The 18,919-nt window shown below is 42.8% G+C and overlaps 1 protein-coding gene across 1 annotated transcript in view; it reads right to left on the bottom strand.

Moving 5' to 3' along the window:
- Positions 1-2,626: 2,626 nt before the first annotated feature.
- The window catches only part of LOC147663626 (BPI fold-containing family C protein-like), a 52,018-nt gene continuing 35,725 nt past the window's right edge, over positions 2,627-18,919 (bottom strand). Inside the window, exons 13-16 of the mRNA XM_086950322.1 lie at positions 12,765-12,825; positions 10,511-10,574; positions 6,898-6,974; positions 2,627-2,897 (exon numbers count right to left, since the gene is read on the bottom strand). Of these exons, the coding sequence (XP_086806448.1) occupies positions 2,847-2,897; positions 6,898-6,974; positions 10,511-10,574; positions 12,765-12,825 (253 nt within the window). The 3' untranslated portion in view covers positions 2,627-2,846. The remainder of the gene's footprint in view (positions 2,898-6,897; positions 6,975-10,510; positions 10,575-12,764; positions 12,826-18,919) is intronic.

The following is an 18,919-nucleotide window of genomic DNA, read 5'->3' as shown; positions in this document are numbered from 1 at the left end:
TTGTGATTCGCTAATTGCGAATCGCAAATTGATTATGTCTTCCCATTCATTCCTATGGTCCTCTAAGCCCATAGGAATGAATGGGGAGGCATTCCGTAATTGCGACTCGCAATTTGCAAGTCGCATTTAAGGAATGTTTATAAATCTCAAATTTTTCAGTGATTTCTTCATGCATAGGCTTTTGCGATTTCTTAATTGCGATTCCTTAAAAATCGCAATTAAGAAATCGCAAAAGCCAATAATGATGCGTGTGCCTGTTAGTGTGTTACAATGAGAAATGCTCTGAGCCATGCATATTCACTCAGAGGAACCCTAACTTTTTTTCTCCGAGTGGGCTTATTCAAAATACACCAATGCCTTGGTCTGAGTGGTGACCCCCTAGAGCAGGGGTACTCATAGTACGGCCCGCGGGCCGGTGGCGGCCCGGCAAGCCTTCCTAGGTGGCCCGCGGACATTGCAGACACCTGTGTTTAAAATTAAATAAATTAAATAGCGTTCGCAAATACAGCCGCAGCGCTCGGACTTAGACTGTGCTCTGTGAGGGCCCGGGTGATTCCAGTGATTGTCAGAGGGGAGCTGCAGGGGCCTAAGAGGTGAAATTCAACAAAGCCTCATTAACATGTAAATGGTCTTTTAAAGACCCATGAAGTACTTGGTGCGGCTGTGTGCGCGCGGCCGGGAAAGCTGTCTCAGCCCGGGCTGAGGGCTGACACACACACACAGGTGAGAGGACAGAGAGGGAGGGAGGGAGACACAGAGAGAGGAGGGCAGGAGGGAGGGAAACAGAGAGTGGGAGACAGGGAGGGAGACCCAGAGGGAGGGAGGGAGACAGAGAGTGGGAGACAGGGAGGGAGACACAGAGGGAGGGAGGGAGACACAGAGCAGAGGGAAGGAGTCAAGGAGGGAGATACAGAGAGAGGTAGGGAGACAAGGAGGGAGACACGGAGGGAGGGAAACAGAGAGTGGGAGACAGGGAGGGAGACACAGTGGGAGGGAGGGAGACACAGAGGGAGGGAAACAGAGTGGGAGACAGGGAGGGAGACACAGAGGGAGAGTTGGAGACTGGGAGGGAGATACAGAGGGAGAGTGGGAGACTGGAAAGGAGACACAGAGGGAGAGGGAGACACAGAGGGAGACACAGAGGGAGAGTGGGAGACTGGGAGGGAGACACAGAGGGCGAGTGGGGGACAGGGAGGGAAACACAGAGGAAGAGTGGGAGACTGGGAGGGAGACACAGAGGGGGAGTGGGAGACTGGAAGGGAGACACAGAGGGAGAGGGAGACTGGGTGTGAGACACAGAGGGAGAGTGGGAGACTGGGAGGGAAACACAGAGGGAGAGTGGGAGACATAGAGGGAGACACAGAGGGAGGGAGGGAGACACGGAGGGAGGGAGACACAGAGGGAGGGAGGGAGACACAGAGGGAGGGAGGGAAACAGAGAGTGGGAGACAGGGAGGGAGACACAGAGGGAGAGTGGGAGACAGGGAGGGAGACACTGAGGGAGACTGGGAGACAGGGAGGGAGACACAGAGGGAGAGTGGGAGAAAGGGAGGGAGACACAGAGGGAGAGTGGGAGACACAGAGGGAGACACAGAGGGAGAGTGGGAGACTGGAAGGGAGACACAGAGGGAGAGGGAGACACAGAGGGAGACACAGGGGGACGATGGGAGACAGGGAGGGAGATACAAAGGGATAGTAGGAGACAGGGAGAGAGACACAGAGGGAGAGTGGGAGACAGGGAGGGAGACACAGAGGGGGAGTGGGAGACAGGGAGGGAGATACAGAGGGAGAGTGGGAGACAGGGAGGGCGACACAGAGGGAGAGTGGGAGACAGGGAGGGAGACACAGAGAGAGAGTGGGAGACAGGGAGGGAGACACACCGGGAGGGAGGGAGACACAGAGGGAGGGAGGGAGACACAGAGGGAGGGAGAGGGAGGGAGAGAGAGGGAGGGAGGCACAGAGGGAGAGGGAAGGAGGGAGGGAGAGAGAGAGGGAGAGAGAGAGAAGGAGGGAGAGAGAGAAAGATGTGTGTATGCTGGGTCTGGTGGCTCAGTGTAAATGTAAATGTATTGGCATTTATATAGCGCACTACTTACCCGTAGGGTCCCAAGGCGCTTCGACCGCTGCGAACCCCTTCCTGGCTTCCCTGAGAGATGGTCCCTTAATGGGTATCTCTAGGGTGAGACCAGGCATCCCCGGCGGTCTGGTGGACGAAGGTGTCTGCTGCAGGGACCTGTGTTTAACCTCATGGTCACAATTATTGTTTGCTTTATCCCCGCCCCCCCTTTGACCCCGCCCCCACCAGTGCGGCCCTCAGCCACAAACCACACTGTAAATTTGGCCCCCGAGAGAAAGTTTGTGAGTACCCATGCCCTAGAGGGTGGGTCATGGTGATAGATTGTTATCCATGCACTGTTGGGGCTTCAGGGGCCCTTGTGACACCATCTCTGTTAAATCTGAAACGAAACTCAACTCACCTTTTAGGTGTGGAGAACATGCTGCAAAACTACAGGGTCTCCTGCTTCACATACAGAAAACCCATATAATTGACACCAAAGTAATTTTAACAGCCCATGCAGGACATATATGAACCCTGAGTAGAACAATGAAGATATAACACAATGTAGTTGGTAGATGTATAGTTTTATTGTCTACTTTATAAATAAATATATGACATTTTAGAATAGGTGTTGATGAGAGGGTTGCTGGACTGTCTTCATTCATCTCTGTTCCTCGGCCGTTCTTCAACTGTGGAAATATGTCGAAAGCAATAGAGCAGAGATCGAGTAGTGAACAGTGCATTAGGTTATTGTAGGAAGCCATCAAGGATTAAAAACTGCAATCCTCTTAAACTTTTGGTGGTACAAGCTTAACATCGCCACATATCTTGATGATGCCCTGAAAACAATAAAAGTATTGTTAGTTGAAGTATATTTTATTGCTGTGAATTTGCCAGCTCCACTGGTTGGAAAGTTTGCATTTACTAAATATGTAATTTTGTGGGAAAACCCCCTTTCATTGGGAAACCACATAAATAACATTTCCACTGTGCAAGGGATGCAGTTTCTCACCTAAATAGGAGCAGATCACATTAGACCTCAACCCTGTTTTAGGGATAGATGACAAACTCCTAATATAAGGGGGTCCATCCCAAATCAGAAGGGCATCGTCATCAAGGTTATATCAGGGGGAACAATAGTAGATATTTCCCAGATAGGGGCAAAAGGAACTGCAGAGGTCAACCTTACAAGGCCAGAGTAGAGGTATAGCCCAAATTCACAGAATAGTATCTGGAGCATTCAGGGAGGGTTTAAATGTCTCCATGTCTCGAGAAACAGTGAAAAAACAACAGAGGCTGAATGTGAGTATTTCTTAAGATAATCAAGTAGGATATACACTTCACTTATGCTCTTGCTTCCTAATTCATATTTTTTCTCCAGTGCTTCTTATAAGTACATTTCGCTCTCTCACAGGAACAATTCAGAAACAGTCCTCCTTCTATTTCCTTAGCAGGAGGAAGACTGTCTCTTTTTCTATGACTTACTCTTTATGCACATCAGTGACTAGCAATCTATCCACCCAATCAGTCATCGAATCTCCTTAAGGAAACAAAAACTCAACAATAATTAATGGAGATTCATTCACATCTCCAGCCACTGACCACAGATAATATTTCCCTCCATCTCAATCCATCAACCTTCCTGACTGGCAATATGCATTGCAAGCAGTACCGACTAAGTGGTGTATTAGTGTATTGCAAAGAATCTTTAAATTTTACAGCTCCATTCTCAAGTTGTCAAACAAGCTTTATTCGACGATTGCCATAAAAGCAACTGTACATATAAATACAAGCTCCATTCTATTTGGCAATTAGTCCAATACCCATTTTGTGGACAGGAAATGTAAACAATACTGCATGTCAGTGACACTATACTCATCCTTACAAAGCTTCACAAAATGAAATGTAGGTTAACTGTCCATACATACCATGAAAAACACATGTCCTCATATCAAGCACTTTCTATGATTCATGACTCATTAATCAAGTAATCATACCTGCAGAAATCCCACTTGTCTTTCATGTTTTGTCCCTCATGCTGTCTAAGTCCACGAAAACGGTTATCAGACTAAAGAGATATAGCTGTTTGGTCACTGTTAGACCCAGTAGTTTCTGGCTAGCTGGGACACCCCAAAGCTAGACAGAATCCACCAATCTAGATAAGATGCATATGATACACTTATCACAAAGTCTGTGCTACTCTGTGGTAGCTTTGCACAGAGCAGTCAGGCTTTTCCTCAAGATCAAAGTGTAAAGTATTGGCACAGCACCACCCTTGCAATACACTGAGTACACTACAAAAAGGCTCAACACAGTATGAATAAAACACTGGTATTTGTATTGCACATACATTGAAATCAAAAGTACATACACATTAGATATATGCTTTACAAGTATATGCAATTGTCAAACTCTCTCATTAGCAGCAGAATGGCATGAACATTTAAGGCCTTCATAGGCATTCACGTGTACAAGTTTTGACAATGCCTCATGACCCAGCCCCTTGGCCACTCAAACTACACCAGCCAACAATATAAACGTTGCACCCGCTGGCATCAATTTGATTAGATTGTCAGGACCACCTAAAGTGGAAGGAAACAGTTTCTTTGTTTTGTTCATCCCGATTAGGCCATCAAGGCACCCAGCGGCACCTTCACGAGTGTGGGATCCTTATCACCCTATGCAAAAGACTGTGACACCAGAAACTAGCACACTTACAGTTTGGAGAAATGTCCCCCCCCAGGCAGAGGTGCTAGCCACAATTGCTCCAGGCAGACAGCTGTGGGTGCACACAAGGTACAATGAGATCCCTTGGATCCAGTCATGATGTTACCAACAACAGAGTACCTTGTAGCAAGGATCTATGGGGAAGGTGGCAATGACCTCGGACTGAGGCCGCAATGTCAAGTTCTGTTGTTAGCCTGAGGTTGGAGACAGTCCAGGCTTCCGGATGTGGTCCTGTGGACTTGGCAAATGCCCCTCAAAACCCTAGGGCACAACATGCTGTGAAGTGTGAGCTAGCACAGGTTTCTGGCAAGCTCGGGCCCCTTGGACTCGGCAAACTTCCCAAGAACTCCTCGAGCTCCTCATGTTATGGAACCTCTAGGTGGGCCGTTAATCCCTACAAGCACACAGCTCTGCACAGTGTAATTACTGCATCCATTAGGATGGTCCGTGCCCCAACCGACGATAATTTCCAACCATTTCCACCGCACCCAGCACAGTCCTTACAATCTCATGGAGATGAGGAGACTCTTTCTGTCTCTGGGATCGTGCAGATAGGAGGCCAACCAATTGGCTCTTGAAGAGTGCTCAGTGCCACAATAGTTGACAATTAGCTGCAGGTCAGCAGCATCCAGGCAAAATCCACTAAGTGATAGTCCCCTTCTTGGAGCACAACCAACCCCAGGCCACCACAAGCCTGTGGAAAATACAGTTGCAGTCCCTCCTGCCCCAATGTTTTCTCTTGTCGCTTTCCCAGCATTGAACCAGTAGTATGGATCAAATCCTGAAAGCATCTCTAAACTCCTGAGGACGGAGCCCCAATAATTATACCCACATTGATCTTTGAGGATGAGATCAGTTCAAAAGGCCAGCTTTGAAATGCACAGGTCATCTCTAAATGTAGTCCTGTCTGCCATCATACCCAGGGAGGCTTAATCAATATCTTTTATGGGGCCAGGACCCTGCCCCTTGGAATGGAAGTGCCAATTCCACTGCCTCTTATCCATCCTAGGAAGGCTCCTCAGAGTCAGGGATTTGCATTTTTCATTGAGTAGCCCTAGTTTATTGTCATCTTGGAGGAATGCACAGCTGTAGCTGTCCCCACAGCACCCAGATGTGGATTGAAGACAGGCTGACAGGCACATCAGAGAGCCACAAGCATTTAAATGGCCACTTTCCCAAAATGTCATTTCCACATTAGGAATGTTGAAACTACACTCACTACCAGAAAGGATTTGCCTTTACTAATCCATTGATATCAAACACCATACTGCTAATTGTCTGCATGTAGGAAATACAGCTCAATAACCTTTTCATAGATCCCCATGTTCATCAATGCAAGAAGCAGGCCTCACAATGCTCGCCACACCATCTGATGGTATTCACTAGCAGGACATGTAGCACACATGCACATGCCCTCCCTCTTCCCTACACTGCACCCTGCCCCAAGGGAGTACTCGGATGTAGCGAGAGACATGCAGAACTTGGGCAAATGTCTTTTAAATGCCAATCTGAGTAACAGTCCCCTGCACACACAGGCATGCCATGACAAACTTGTGGTACATTTGAAGAGCTACTGCCTTGGGTGGCATAACCAGTGCTGCAATTCCCCAGAGTAGCGTTTGAGTTGTATGCTCTAGGTATGTGTCTTACCACTGGACAAGGGACTTACAGCTAACTCAAACCAGCCAATCATGTATACACCAATCACCAGTATGTATACGACAAGCACAGCACTTTGGCACTGCATGACAGTGGAAAAGTACTCAAAGTCTTAACCCAGAAAAGCAATGTCCAAACAGGAGGTCGGAAGCCAAAAGCCAGAGGAGACCATGCCAAAGATGTCATGCCTAACAGTCACATACTGTTTCTATAAGTTGTCTTTCAGAGTTCCCATCCAAAGGTTATCTGCCCTAAATATAGTCCTTGTTAAAATAAATGACAGATTGGCAGCCTGTAACATACAATTGGACAACCAAAGATCCAATACACCCTCATGCATCAAGCCATCTGCAGGGAAGTCTGGCCTTGCACATGATAATTTCAAGATGTGTGTAAATATAAAGATATGAATATCAGTTTAAAAGTAAATATAAAGATGAACAATGTTCTCACCTGTTCAATTTTAAAGGTAGGCTTTATCAGTGGGAAGAATGGCAGGTTAGGTATATCAATTCCTCTCTTCAATTCGTCTACAAAATAAACATATGATGTTACACAAACTTGTAAAAATGCTAAAGATTATGTTTCCAAAACTTAGAGAACTATCTCATTGAATTTATAGTGAAAGCAGCCGAAGACAGAGAGAAAACCAAATTGAATGTATGTTGTGAGTGTACAGAATGCACAGTTTAATTTTCATTTTTCTTAATATACATTTATTTTTTTAGTACCAATAAAAATATGCCATTTATTGAAAATAAATTCTAAAATGTGTAGTTGTTGTCAGAAAATTCAGGAAACGGTTGCATGTTTATAATACAACAACACCCACCCTATTCCTTAAGACAAACATCCAAATTCTATATAATATAATGTAATAAACCTAGATCCTATCTGATCACATCATTGCAGAACGTGTAATTCCATAATTTCTCACAAAAGACTGCTGAGTGTCATCATGAATCTATTAATCAAGATGTCAAGGCATTGTTTAGTGGTGCAAACTCATTAACTCCATCTTCCTCAGGACAGTCACTTTACAATTAATACATATCCAAATTAAGCATCCAAAATGCCTAAACAAGAAGAGTCAAATCTTCACAATGTACCCAGACATATAATACACCCTAGTTTGATGGTAATACTGCTAGAAATTATTCCGAAATACTTCAACATCCATATGAGCACACCGCTATGTAAAATGAAGCAGATAAGCAGATAAATATTAGCAAAAACTCTCTACCTTTGGTCTAATCGGCCCTATGCTTCCTAAATTCAGGGCTTTTATGTTTATTGTAAAATTTGGGCATTGATGTAAAAAGGTGCACTAGGAATCTCCCATTGCCTTTCAATAGTACACCCTCTTTTCCCAACAGTGGATTACTATTATAGTCATAGTTTGACACTGATGCAGAAAAGAAATGTGACTACGGAATATGTGAACACTCACCCTGTCTATATTGGTTGCTGTTTTTGGTCTACCATTACACTATCTTAGAACTCATAATTCGTTTCAGTACATTACATTGTATCTATTTGTATAAAAATATAATATGTGAGATTGTGCAATCCCTGTATAAAAGCTTTTTGAGTTCTGACATCACAATGCCTGCTGCCAGGGCCAGTAACGGAGTGGAAAGTCAGGACAAGTCTTGCAGCATAATTAAAGCAGCTGTTTGGAGAACAAAGACAAAACTTTGCTTTTTTCCCTCTGCTTTGGTTTTCTAGCTGTACAGTGACAAGCATAAAGGAAATATTTATGACCACATGTTTATTTTTTGCACTCCTTCCGTAATTATAGCAAGTTAGAATCTTTCTGTATTTTTCTACGCATTCAGACCTGCTGCACCTTTTTATTAAAACTGACTTGTATTAAACGGATTCTAACATAATTTTGCTAAAAATATCTAACAGCTTTTTTATGTCTTTCATTTTACACTACAGATTCTATTTTTATTCTTTGTGGCACAATGCAACAAGAATGTAAGTCGTTTGTAGGACAGGTGATGACATGACCATGTTTTATAAGGAATAAAGAACCCCTTGCTGTAAAAGGCAAGGCCATAGCAAACTACCTCGAATTTCCACAACCTTAGTGATGGAAAAAGCCTTTCGCCTCGTTCCTTTATATATGATCATGGAACACCTAGGTGCCTTGCAATATCCTTATAACGTAGGGCAGGGGGTACCTTATCCCATATAAAATAGGCAACTTGTGACACTCACAGTCACCTATTTTAAAGAAATTACAACAGATCTCAGCTGTAATAGCTTATGATAATTGATTTCTGATGTCACAATGCCTACCACCAGACCCAGCAATGAAGGGGAGAGGCAGGTCAGGTCATGGGGCAGTTGTTTAAGGAACAAAAATGAATCGTGGCTTTTCTTTCTTCTGCTTTGTTTTCTTGCTGTACATGGACATGCAGAAAGGAGATATTTAAGGCAATGTGTTTATAGAAAAGTTAGAATCTTTCTGTATGTTTCTAAACATTCCAAGCTACTGTGCCTTTTTTTCACATACAACTGAATTATAAACTTATTCTAATATATTTTTGCAACAAATATCTTACAGATTTTTTGATGTATTTTATTTTGTGCTAGAGAGTCTATTTTTATTCCTCATGTTTGCAAACATGCTCTCCCTTTCATATGAAAGAACTATGCACCAAGGATAAAGGTGGCTTGTGGGTAAGGTGATGGTGTAACTATGTATTATAAGGAACAAACTACCCACTGCCATGCATGATAATGATACTGCAAGTCACCTCAGAGTTCCATAACCCTATAAAGGAACTCTGCCTACGTCCTTGTTCCTTTATATGGTAACCGGACTTATCGGTCACCTGCAATATCCTTATAATGTATGGTAGGGGGTAGTTTATCCTACATATGCATCACGTGTTAAGCCGCTGTGTGATTAGGGGGATTAACACTGAAAATGTTGAAATGTTGATGGGCGTGAAACATATAATTACATGCTAGTACTATATTTTCTTTCATGACTATTTGAATTTAGCGTCTGTCTATTCTCTAAATCACCATATCTAATCATACATGCTGCATCAATGAAATCAAATGCATATTAAACTCAATAAAATACCAAAGAAAAAAACAATGGGACTGAATGTAATGGCTTGACAAAATATTAAATGTGAACTTTCACAGTTTTACTTCAAATAAATCATAAGGGATGATTCCAGTCTTGGCGACAAGTGAATAACATGATTCCTGTTTGAAAAATCTGAGATTTTCCGTGCTATAAATTTAAAGACTAGTGAAAGTTCTATCCCCGTGTGTGATAGTGAAGCTGGACTCTGGAGAGTGTAGCAAATAACTGTGTACGGAAAACTGGTAACAAGGCAAACATAGATCAATTGTATCTAAGGACACTACAAGATAAAAGAGAACCAGGATACGTGGATTCCCCCATCTGGCATGACAAGAACATTTTGTGCCCTCTAAGGTGCGGCTGCCTCAGTGGTGCAAGCAGCCTAGTAACCAGATTGGCAGCTTCAAGCAACTTCCAGGAATAAAGGGTGGATATTTAAATCACAACACACCCTGTTGACACACCCACTACATGTTTAATCTGAATGGGTGGACAGTGCAAGACCTACTTTGATTCGAGATCAGGTTTAGTAAGTAGGAAATCACATGACTAGATTTCAAAGAATCCATCAAAACCCGATGTACCCAGACGAAAACAAAATGTAGAAGTGAGCTCTAACTCACCAAAGTGAGACTGAATCCAAAAACAAGTCTTAAGTATATTGACTTAGCTTCACGTCAGGAACACACATACGTTTTTTAACTCTTGAAAGAAGGCATGGATACAGGACTGGAAAAGGTAGTAATGTCCAATGTTCTTCTGATTAGTAAGGATTTTATGTGAAAAAATTGGAGTTTCCCAATCAATGGGTAAATGCTGATAAAAGAAGTTCGTATTGTGACGTGCATTAAGAAGTATTTACTAGATGGCTTTATCACTTTTAGATACGTTACAACATCACAGGATGCAACGGCATTATCAAATCTCAGTTGATAGGCCTCCACAATATCTTACCATTCAACATCGTTAGCAGCCCTTGTTCTGCCAAGCTCTTTATTGAATTCTCCATTTTAGATACCTAGAAAGTAAAGAAACATATTTTAGCTATAAAGCAAAACACATTTTTATTTTATTTGACAATAATTTGAAGATAGCTTCCCATTTTGTAAGCATGACTTTGTATAATCTGGGCCATTTGATGCCTTTGTAAGGTCTGAGTGTGTAAAATACCTGACATCTTTTAGTAGAATGGTGGCTGTACATTTGTCACTGCTAATGCATGGTAGGCTGCCATGTTTCTTTTCAGTGTTTAGGATGTGGGGAAACCCAATAAACCCTTGTAGGCTTGGGCAATGATTGGTTTAAGTAAATAGTGACTACAAGGGATTTTGTTTCACAATTAGTTTAGAAAAACGTTAAGAAGTTTGAATCAAAGGCTCATGAGATAATTAGGCCAAATGCATCCACATGATTACTTAGATATTGATTGCACAATTTCTTTAGAAAGAGTATATTCAATCTCTTAACTGATTAAGTACAGGAAAAGAGTAGAAGCACACAGCCAAGGGAAGTTATGTTTAAAATCAATTATATTTGAAGAAATCACAAAGAACAAATCATGGGGACAAATGATATAAACAAAACTTTGAATAAAGGTCATGAAAAGCAGTGTGTTGATATTCACTCATCAATTCATAACATTTCATCAGCTCCTAAAAGAATTTTAAATGAAGAAAGCCAAACACAACATATGTATAAAGGTGTTCTTGAGTTTATGAAAGCTGGGGAGTTGATGGCTTTGGTCAACGTTTCGGTCTTTTCTCTTGAGTTTTATAGGACCATCTTCAGGACTTAGTATTTCATCAAGTAAAAAAAACCCTTCAATGAAATTGGTGTCTGGGACTGATCTTCCAAGTGGGTATAGATTTTGTAAAGAAGAATCTGCCAAAGATTAAATCAACACTACTGAACGTGCACTCTTAAGTGCATCAGCAGTGCACTGTGAATCGGAGCATTTCACAGGCCTGTCACAGATAAGAAATGCTATCAAAACGAAATCCTACAAAACAATATACTACTGGCCGGCAGCAATTCATACCCGGACAACGTCCGGATGGGCTACTAGTAGTCACCATATAAAAGCACAAAAGGAAACTACTGACAAGCAACTATCCAACAGACTAACTTCTGCCATTGCACATACAACCTACCAACACACTCTGGAAGGTAGTTTTGAATTCTTTAGCACAGGAACAAGCCATGACTCATTAGAGGTGAAGCCTCGAGCGGGACAGCTGCCCTACTCTCATCAATGATTACCAAGAGCATCTGAATGTAGTTTATGCCATGCAGTTCTTCGATAGGCTTTAATTCTAAAAACAGATATTTTCTTGTGCAGAATCTGTGTCGGCAGAGCAATGCTACAGGCATGAGGATTTCTCAAATCTGAATTGCAATCATGGCTCTTGCACCTGGTGTCTAAGAATAAGAAATAGCATTTTTATATTCCTATTTATCTGTTTCCTAATACAAGTTTGTATCAATTCCAACAGTTTTCAGCTGTTATGCATTTTGAGGGAACACACAATACGCACAAGTTCCCACACGTGGCTGCTGCAGGTAAGAGCGGTGGGGTCGGTTTGGGGAACTTTTGAGAGACGACCACAAGGGAAAATAAATAAATAATTAATGTTCACTCGTGGTTGTCCCCCTCACCTGGCCCCACTGTCCCACCGCTCTTACCGGCCGCGGCGGCATGTTCCTTCACCCAAGAGCGGTCTTAAGGTCTCCTTACTCACTCACAGCGGCGGTTGGTCCAGGTAAGCACGGTGCAGTAGGGCGGGACATGTTGACAGATGACAGAATAGGATTTATTTATTTATTTTTCCCTATTGCGTCGTCTATCAACATCCCCGCCATGCTTACCTGCACGGACCGCCGCGGATTACTCATAAACTCATGAGTTGCTGATAATGTTATACTTCAGGGTCATGTGAAGTACATTTTAGAAGGTGAGGTACTTGCTAATAGGAAGCATTGTACTAACTCACTCTAACTCTTGTAATAGATTTGTGCCTCTTGAGTTCAAAAGGAACGTAAGAATTTTTCCTTGTTAGTTAATTCTGCAGGTCAGCCCATTTAAATGGGTAACAACCTACCGTTTCGCTATCTATTTGAAGTGAATAATGTGGTTTCCTTTTTGCACTCTTATTTATCTTTTACACTTTGTATTTTCCAATGACCTACAATGATAATACGTCATACTTACTTGTGAGGGGTTGACCTTGGCATGACCTTGTTTCTTGGCTTCAGGTGGACTGATCTGAACTCTAAGGCAAGAAGAAACATTAGTTGTCAGATATGTAAACGAAAGTACCTACAACCAAAATGCCTCATCCTAAGCCCACAATAATAATTGGTGCACACTGTGAAATTGCAGTCATTGGACGAATTAATCTGATTGCACTTGGTAGGGTTGCAGGTTCAACTCTGTGCCATGCTGAATTTAGTTGCACCATCATGTTTGGATCTGAATAAACTGCGAGTTACTGCAGGTGAAGAAATTCTGCTTTCAGACTGAAGAAGCAAAAAAAGGTGGTAAACAATGACACTTTTTACTACAGGTGGGTAGCTGATGGTTTTATCAAGTAAGTCTGACTGAACTTAACAACATTTAATGCCTGGTCAATTCTGAAGTGGTTACACTTGACAATGGAGCTGGTGGGGATAGCCAACATGCAATTATGCCAAGCGAGCTACATATCCAGCTCACCATAGATTAGTTCTCAGCAGTGCCACCACTAAAGGGACCTCACAACTTCCACACCCGGGTTTCAGCAGGACAAAGGGAAAATCCTTCTCCTCCTTGTCCTCGTGGCCCAACACAACAATGTAACACTGGTTTTGTATCATCAGTATCACTGTAAATGTTATGTAATTATCTCTGTTTACTCCCACATAAATTTCACATTTCCTATGTGTCTCAGGGAGCATTTTCATGCAGTATGTTTATGACTTATGTCGTGAACAAAGCTTCAAAAACCCCAGATCGACTACAGGCTGTTGGTTGGAGGCTCAAATATGTTAAATTATTGATAGGGTAGAATTATCCTCCTTTTGTCTTCAACTGACTATCAATGGCTTCAACAATGTGTGGGGTGTCTACCATCAGTTTTAATTTGCTTTTGTCCCTCATTTAGTCTTCCGTAATATAGAGAACATCCGAAGATAGCATCGGGCTTAGGAAAGCAAGTAACATTTTTATATTTAATCAAGAGAGTCCCCCAAAGAGCGTCCTGTTTTTACAGGCAAGTCCACCCATGTTGTAGAGTTTTGTACCTGTGTTCAAAGTTCTTATATGTTATGCTTTTAAATCTAGCAAATATTTACCTAGCTTGAGAGCAACAGACATCAGTAGGGGACGTTGGAAGATGAGACACCATTGTGTACATACAATGGGGAGTTATATGCTTCAATTGTACAAGTACATTTTATTCACAACTTTGACTGGTATCATACAGCTTTGGGCTTCAGGCACTGTGAGATACAGTGGTTTGCCTACACACAGAGTTTTCAGTCAGGTGCCATCACCCCAGTTTCAAAGTCACAAACTTTGGTATTGGGCAATGTATCCTCTCTGTGGTAGGGTTAGGCAGACACCAGGCAGCACTCAAGGTATTCCACAGTTAATTATTTGCAGAATCTGCAGTTCACAAATCTTCAAGGACTCTTCAGTCTGGTTACCTTATGCAAACAGTGTGACAAGGGTGAGCCAATGTCTCTATCGCTCAATCCCAATGTGCCAGGTTGGCATAGCCTCAAAGCAGTCAGAGCTTTTAGAGCTTTTTTTAAGCAGGGTGAAATGCCCTCTTTCCGTGGATTCCACAGCTTCCAACACATAAAGCTTTGTGACAAATTTAGCTCCAAGAGCAGGAAGGCAAGTAGCCACAGCAGAAAACTATCCCTCTGTCCCAACGGAAGGTCAAGGTACTGGCTTCCCCATCTCTGGAGGGCAAGATAAATTTAGGGATGACAGAGGTAACTGAGAACATCTCTTTGTTCTTTATTACCAAACTTCAATTGAGCCTATGTTTGTATGCCTCAAACCTTGTATAGATGAAGTTTCTATGATTTCCTACGATATATTTCATGGTCCCTCTTTTATTTTCTGTTGTGTTTTACATCATAATATTTTTTACTAACTTGGTTATATTATATATCATACAACATGGGAAACTGTCTGCCATCCACTGGGCCCTACGGTATAAAACTGATAATAAATTAATAAGTAAATAACTGAGGGGCATATTACCAACAAATAGCGATATTTATCGCTAAGTAGGGTTAGCGTCAATAATTTTATCGCCGTGCATCACCTGTTTTTATCGCTGAGATAACTTGCTATTAGAAAGGTTTATCTCAAAAGCGATAAAAATCAGGCGAAATGCGTGAATATCGCTGAAAATACAGCGATATTCACGCATTAGTGACAAAATGCTCTTAGCCATGTTATCCACCTCCCAGTGGATAACATGGCTAAGAACTGGTCTGAGCAGGCGTTGGTTTTTGGCGATAGCGTGAATATTTCCATCGCTACGCCTGCCTTGCTAATAGGAGATAGCGACGTTAGCGACTGCTTTCAGTCGCTAACAGGTCGGGTACGCCCACTTTGCATGTCATTAGCGATATACATCGCTGACATGCAAAGCGGGCCCCAAACCGCTCGCTATCGCCTAAAAGCTGTCGCTAACATCAGTTAGCAACAGCTTGCTAATAGAGCGATAGAATTATCGCCGCTTAGCGGCCGAAAACGGACGCTAAACCCGCGATAATTGCCTAACGCCAACCTTGGTAATATGCCCCTATATGTTATTGCGAACAATTAACTCCATAGACTGTTTAAATCAAGCTTTTACAATGGGTTTCTCTGTTGTATAAGTCTGTATATTGGTTTTCAGTAGTACATGAACAGCAAGTGAGAAAAAATAAGCTTTCCAGGCTAATACAGCAATAGACCATGAGCAATGAGGGGAAGTATACAATAGTTATCACTGAGCAGATAGTCCCTGCCCATAGAAGATGTGATATTAATAGTTGTAAGAATAACACAGGAGAACACAAAGTCTAGTCTCGCCATGTATTAGCGGTTGCTATATGCGTTCACATTTTTGGTGGGGGTATGTGAGTGTGTTGGCGATCCTTTCCATTTCGAAAACTTGCCACACTTTGTAGAACCAGAGGGCTTCCGAAAGTGGGTCTTTCTTTTAGCAAATGAGTGCGATAAGTTGTGTGCCCGTTATGTGTTGAATGAGTATTTTATCAGCACTGTTTACTTTCTTCATGGTGAAGAGTAATATTCCTAAGAGGGTTCTGAGCAGCTCTGCTGAGATTACTTAACCTAGTCTGCCTTTGGCATGGACGGGGATATCCTTCCAGAACATCTGAATGAGTGCACATTCCCACCAGGTTTGTAGGGACAATCCCACTGTCTCCCCACATCTCCAACAAAGAGTTGACGCTGTGGGGAATATTTTGAAGAGGTGGGTTGGTGTAAGGTACCAGTGGAACATGATTTTATAGGCATGTTCTCTCTGGTAATATTCATTAGAGCTTAGGGTATGTCATGCCAGAGCTCGTTCCAGTCCTTGGCCTCAATTACCTACATTTGACTTTGTAGGGGTGAGCGGTCTCAGGTTTTAAAGCCTGTATCACCTTGTATGTCCTGTAGATCAACCCTTTGAAGATGGAAAAGAAGTTTATTAGGTCCTCGAAGGAAGTCAGTGTCAGTGTTGTCACTTTTGCGTTGGTCGGAAATAGGGCCCAGTAGCGAAGTTTGCAGTATTGGAATCAGGCGTTTTCAGGGACAGAGTACTCTAAGAGTTACACTGTTCAAATGTTTTGACTGAGCCATTGTGGAAGAGACCTCGTATTGTGCGGCAGTCACTCTCTGTCCAGCTAATGAAAGATCTGGGGTAATTGGCTAGTGTAAAGTCAAGGTTTTGGTCTACTGATGTGTTTTGGGACAGGTTCATCATGAAGCCAGGCAGTCCCATTTATCAAGACTGTTCTCTTTGGTGTAGCCAAGTAGGCTTTTTTGGGGTGGGCCACATGAGGCCCCATATTGGGTGGCATGTGACTGACTGATCCATATAGAACTAGTCTCGCTTTCCCTCACCGTCCAGTCTGAAGTGAACCGAAGGTGGGCCACCCAGTACTACTCCAGGAGGGTGAGACAGACTAAGCTCCCTCTCTCAGTGGGAAGCATTAGGAGTTTATGTGACATATGCAACTGTTTCTCATTCCATATGAATGTCCGTAATCTAGTCTGTAGGTTGATGATGTCAACAGGTTTTTGGAAGAGATTGGAAAAGGTTCAGCAGTCAGGGTATGATGATCATTTTCATAACATTTATCCTACCTAGCCAGGATAAGAAGAGCAGTTTCTATTGCCTCAAATCATTCTGAATTTCTTTATGGTACAGTGTTCAAATTGCCAGAGACCAGTCCTCCAGATGGTAGGTAATCTGAACGTCAAGGTATCAAAGGGATATTGAAGCCCATTGGATTGGGCTGGTATCGCCTGTTGGCTGATCATGAGATTAAGCATGCATGATTTGACCTTATTTATTTAAAAATCAGACACTGTTTCAATGATTGCAGTGCATGATTCCACCCTAAGGTAAGCAGAACAATACCCCTTAGGCAAGTTGGAGGGTTCCAGAAAAACTGCCAGACTGTTAGTAAGGTCTAGGACAGTGCCGTAAGACCTACCCTTCTCCATGGTGCAGTATCATACACTTTGAGTGACCATCCTTTATTAGAAAGGAGGTCTCATGCCCCTCAGGGGTGCTAAATCACTATTTTTGGTCCTGATGAAATGCCGACTGACCCTTTGGGCAATCAAGGTATGAAACATGTCGACTTCACTTTGTTGATGGCTATCTAGGTACATTATGATCGTACAATAGCACCTTTGTGTATACTTAGTCCTGGTGCGCTTTCCCCATATATAATTGATTTTACGGCACCTGAGTCTATTTTAGACACACCCCACTTTTCTCCTGACACACTTGCGCACAGCCCCCTCTCATGCATATACCTAAATGGCGTATTCAGATCAAAAGATATTCGACAAAGAGCCACCAGGCCCGTCAGGTGTTGCAGCACCAGCCAGACGAGGAGCGCCCAATGATGAAGCATGACACCCGAACAGGTGTCTGAGGGCATTAAGATCTGACCGTTTGATCTCCCCGTGACAGTATTACTTGCCTCGTAGTTTCAGCACTGTGTGGCCACTTGGCCTATGAGGAACTACTCCTACTTTGACAGTCAATTAGTTTATTTCTGAGAGAAGTATAGGTGTAGGACCTCTGTAAATACCGAGCTTGTCATCCCCCTTTGATATAATACATATAGGGTAGCCTCCAGATGTTCGTCTGGTGGTGCTGATGAGGGCTCTTGTTTCAAATTGAAGAGATGGGAGACAATGTCTGCTTTTGCTTCTTCTGCCTGAATGTTGTTAAGACGCCGGTCTTTAGAGCTCCTTCATACTGCCTGCCATTCCGGATGCAGGCACATCCTCTTTTTTTAGTGTGTCTTCCGGGCTGAGCCCTTCTCCTTGTCCGAGGGATAGGCCCAATAGGGCTTGGGCCTCTGAGAGAGTTATGATTATGCAGTGTTCCCCTGCCCTTTGAAACATGATGCTGATAGGGTGGCCTCATTGGTATTTGATCTGTTTGTTGATGAGAAAATACGTGATGGGGCAGAATGCTCTGTGGCGGCAAAGTGACAAGCCACCAGATCTTAGAATAGATGGATGGTTGGCTTCGGAAAACTATGTCCTGCTAACAGTTGGCCTTCCGAAGTAAATCCTCCTTTTCTTCAAGGTAATGGACACATGTTAGGATGTCCAGCACGTGCCATATCTTGTGTAGTAGGTGAAGACAGAGGGGCCGATTCACAGAACTAACTTAAGACAAATCCTAAACTTACTACGTTTGGTATTTACAGAAGTTAGGATTTTCTCTTAAGTTTCTTTCAAGACAAACTTAAGACAGAGTTAAGACAGACTTAAGACAGACTTAAGACAAACTCCTAACTTAAGTCTGTCTTAAGTTTGTCTTAAGTCTGTCTTAGGTTTGTCTTAAGTATGTCTTAAGTTTGTCTTAAGACAAACTTAAGACAGAATACTACCTTCTGTGAATACCAGAAGTAGTAAGTTTAGGATTTTGCCTTAAGTTAGTTCTGTGAATCTGGCCCTCTGTGAGCTCTATCCAGCCTCTGAGGTAGTAGGCCTTGGTAAAGGTAAAGATGTCAGTGCCTTTTGCTTTGAGTTGGATGCTACTAATGCGTATGTTAATGCTGCTGTGATTTTTTATGTCTTCTTGGTCCATCTGTAGGTCCGCTGTATGTTCTTCCAATGAT

Source organism: Lissotriton vulgaris, unplaced genomic scaffold (genome assembly GCF_964263255.1).
Source record: "Lissotriton vulgaris unplaced genomic scaffold, aLisVul1.2 SCAFFOLD_2802, whole genome shotgun sequence".
NCBI lineage: Eukaryota > Metazoa > Chordata > Amphibia > Caudata > Salamandridae > Lissotriton > Lissotriton vulgaris.
This window is presented reverse-complemented; position numbering and strand designations above follow the sequence as displayed.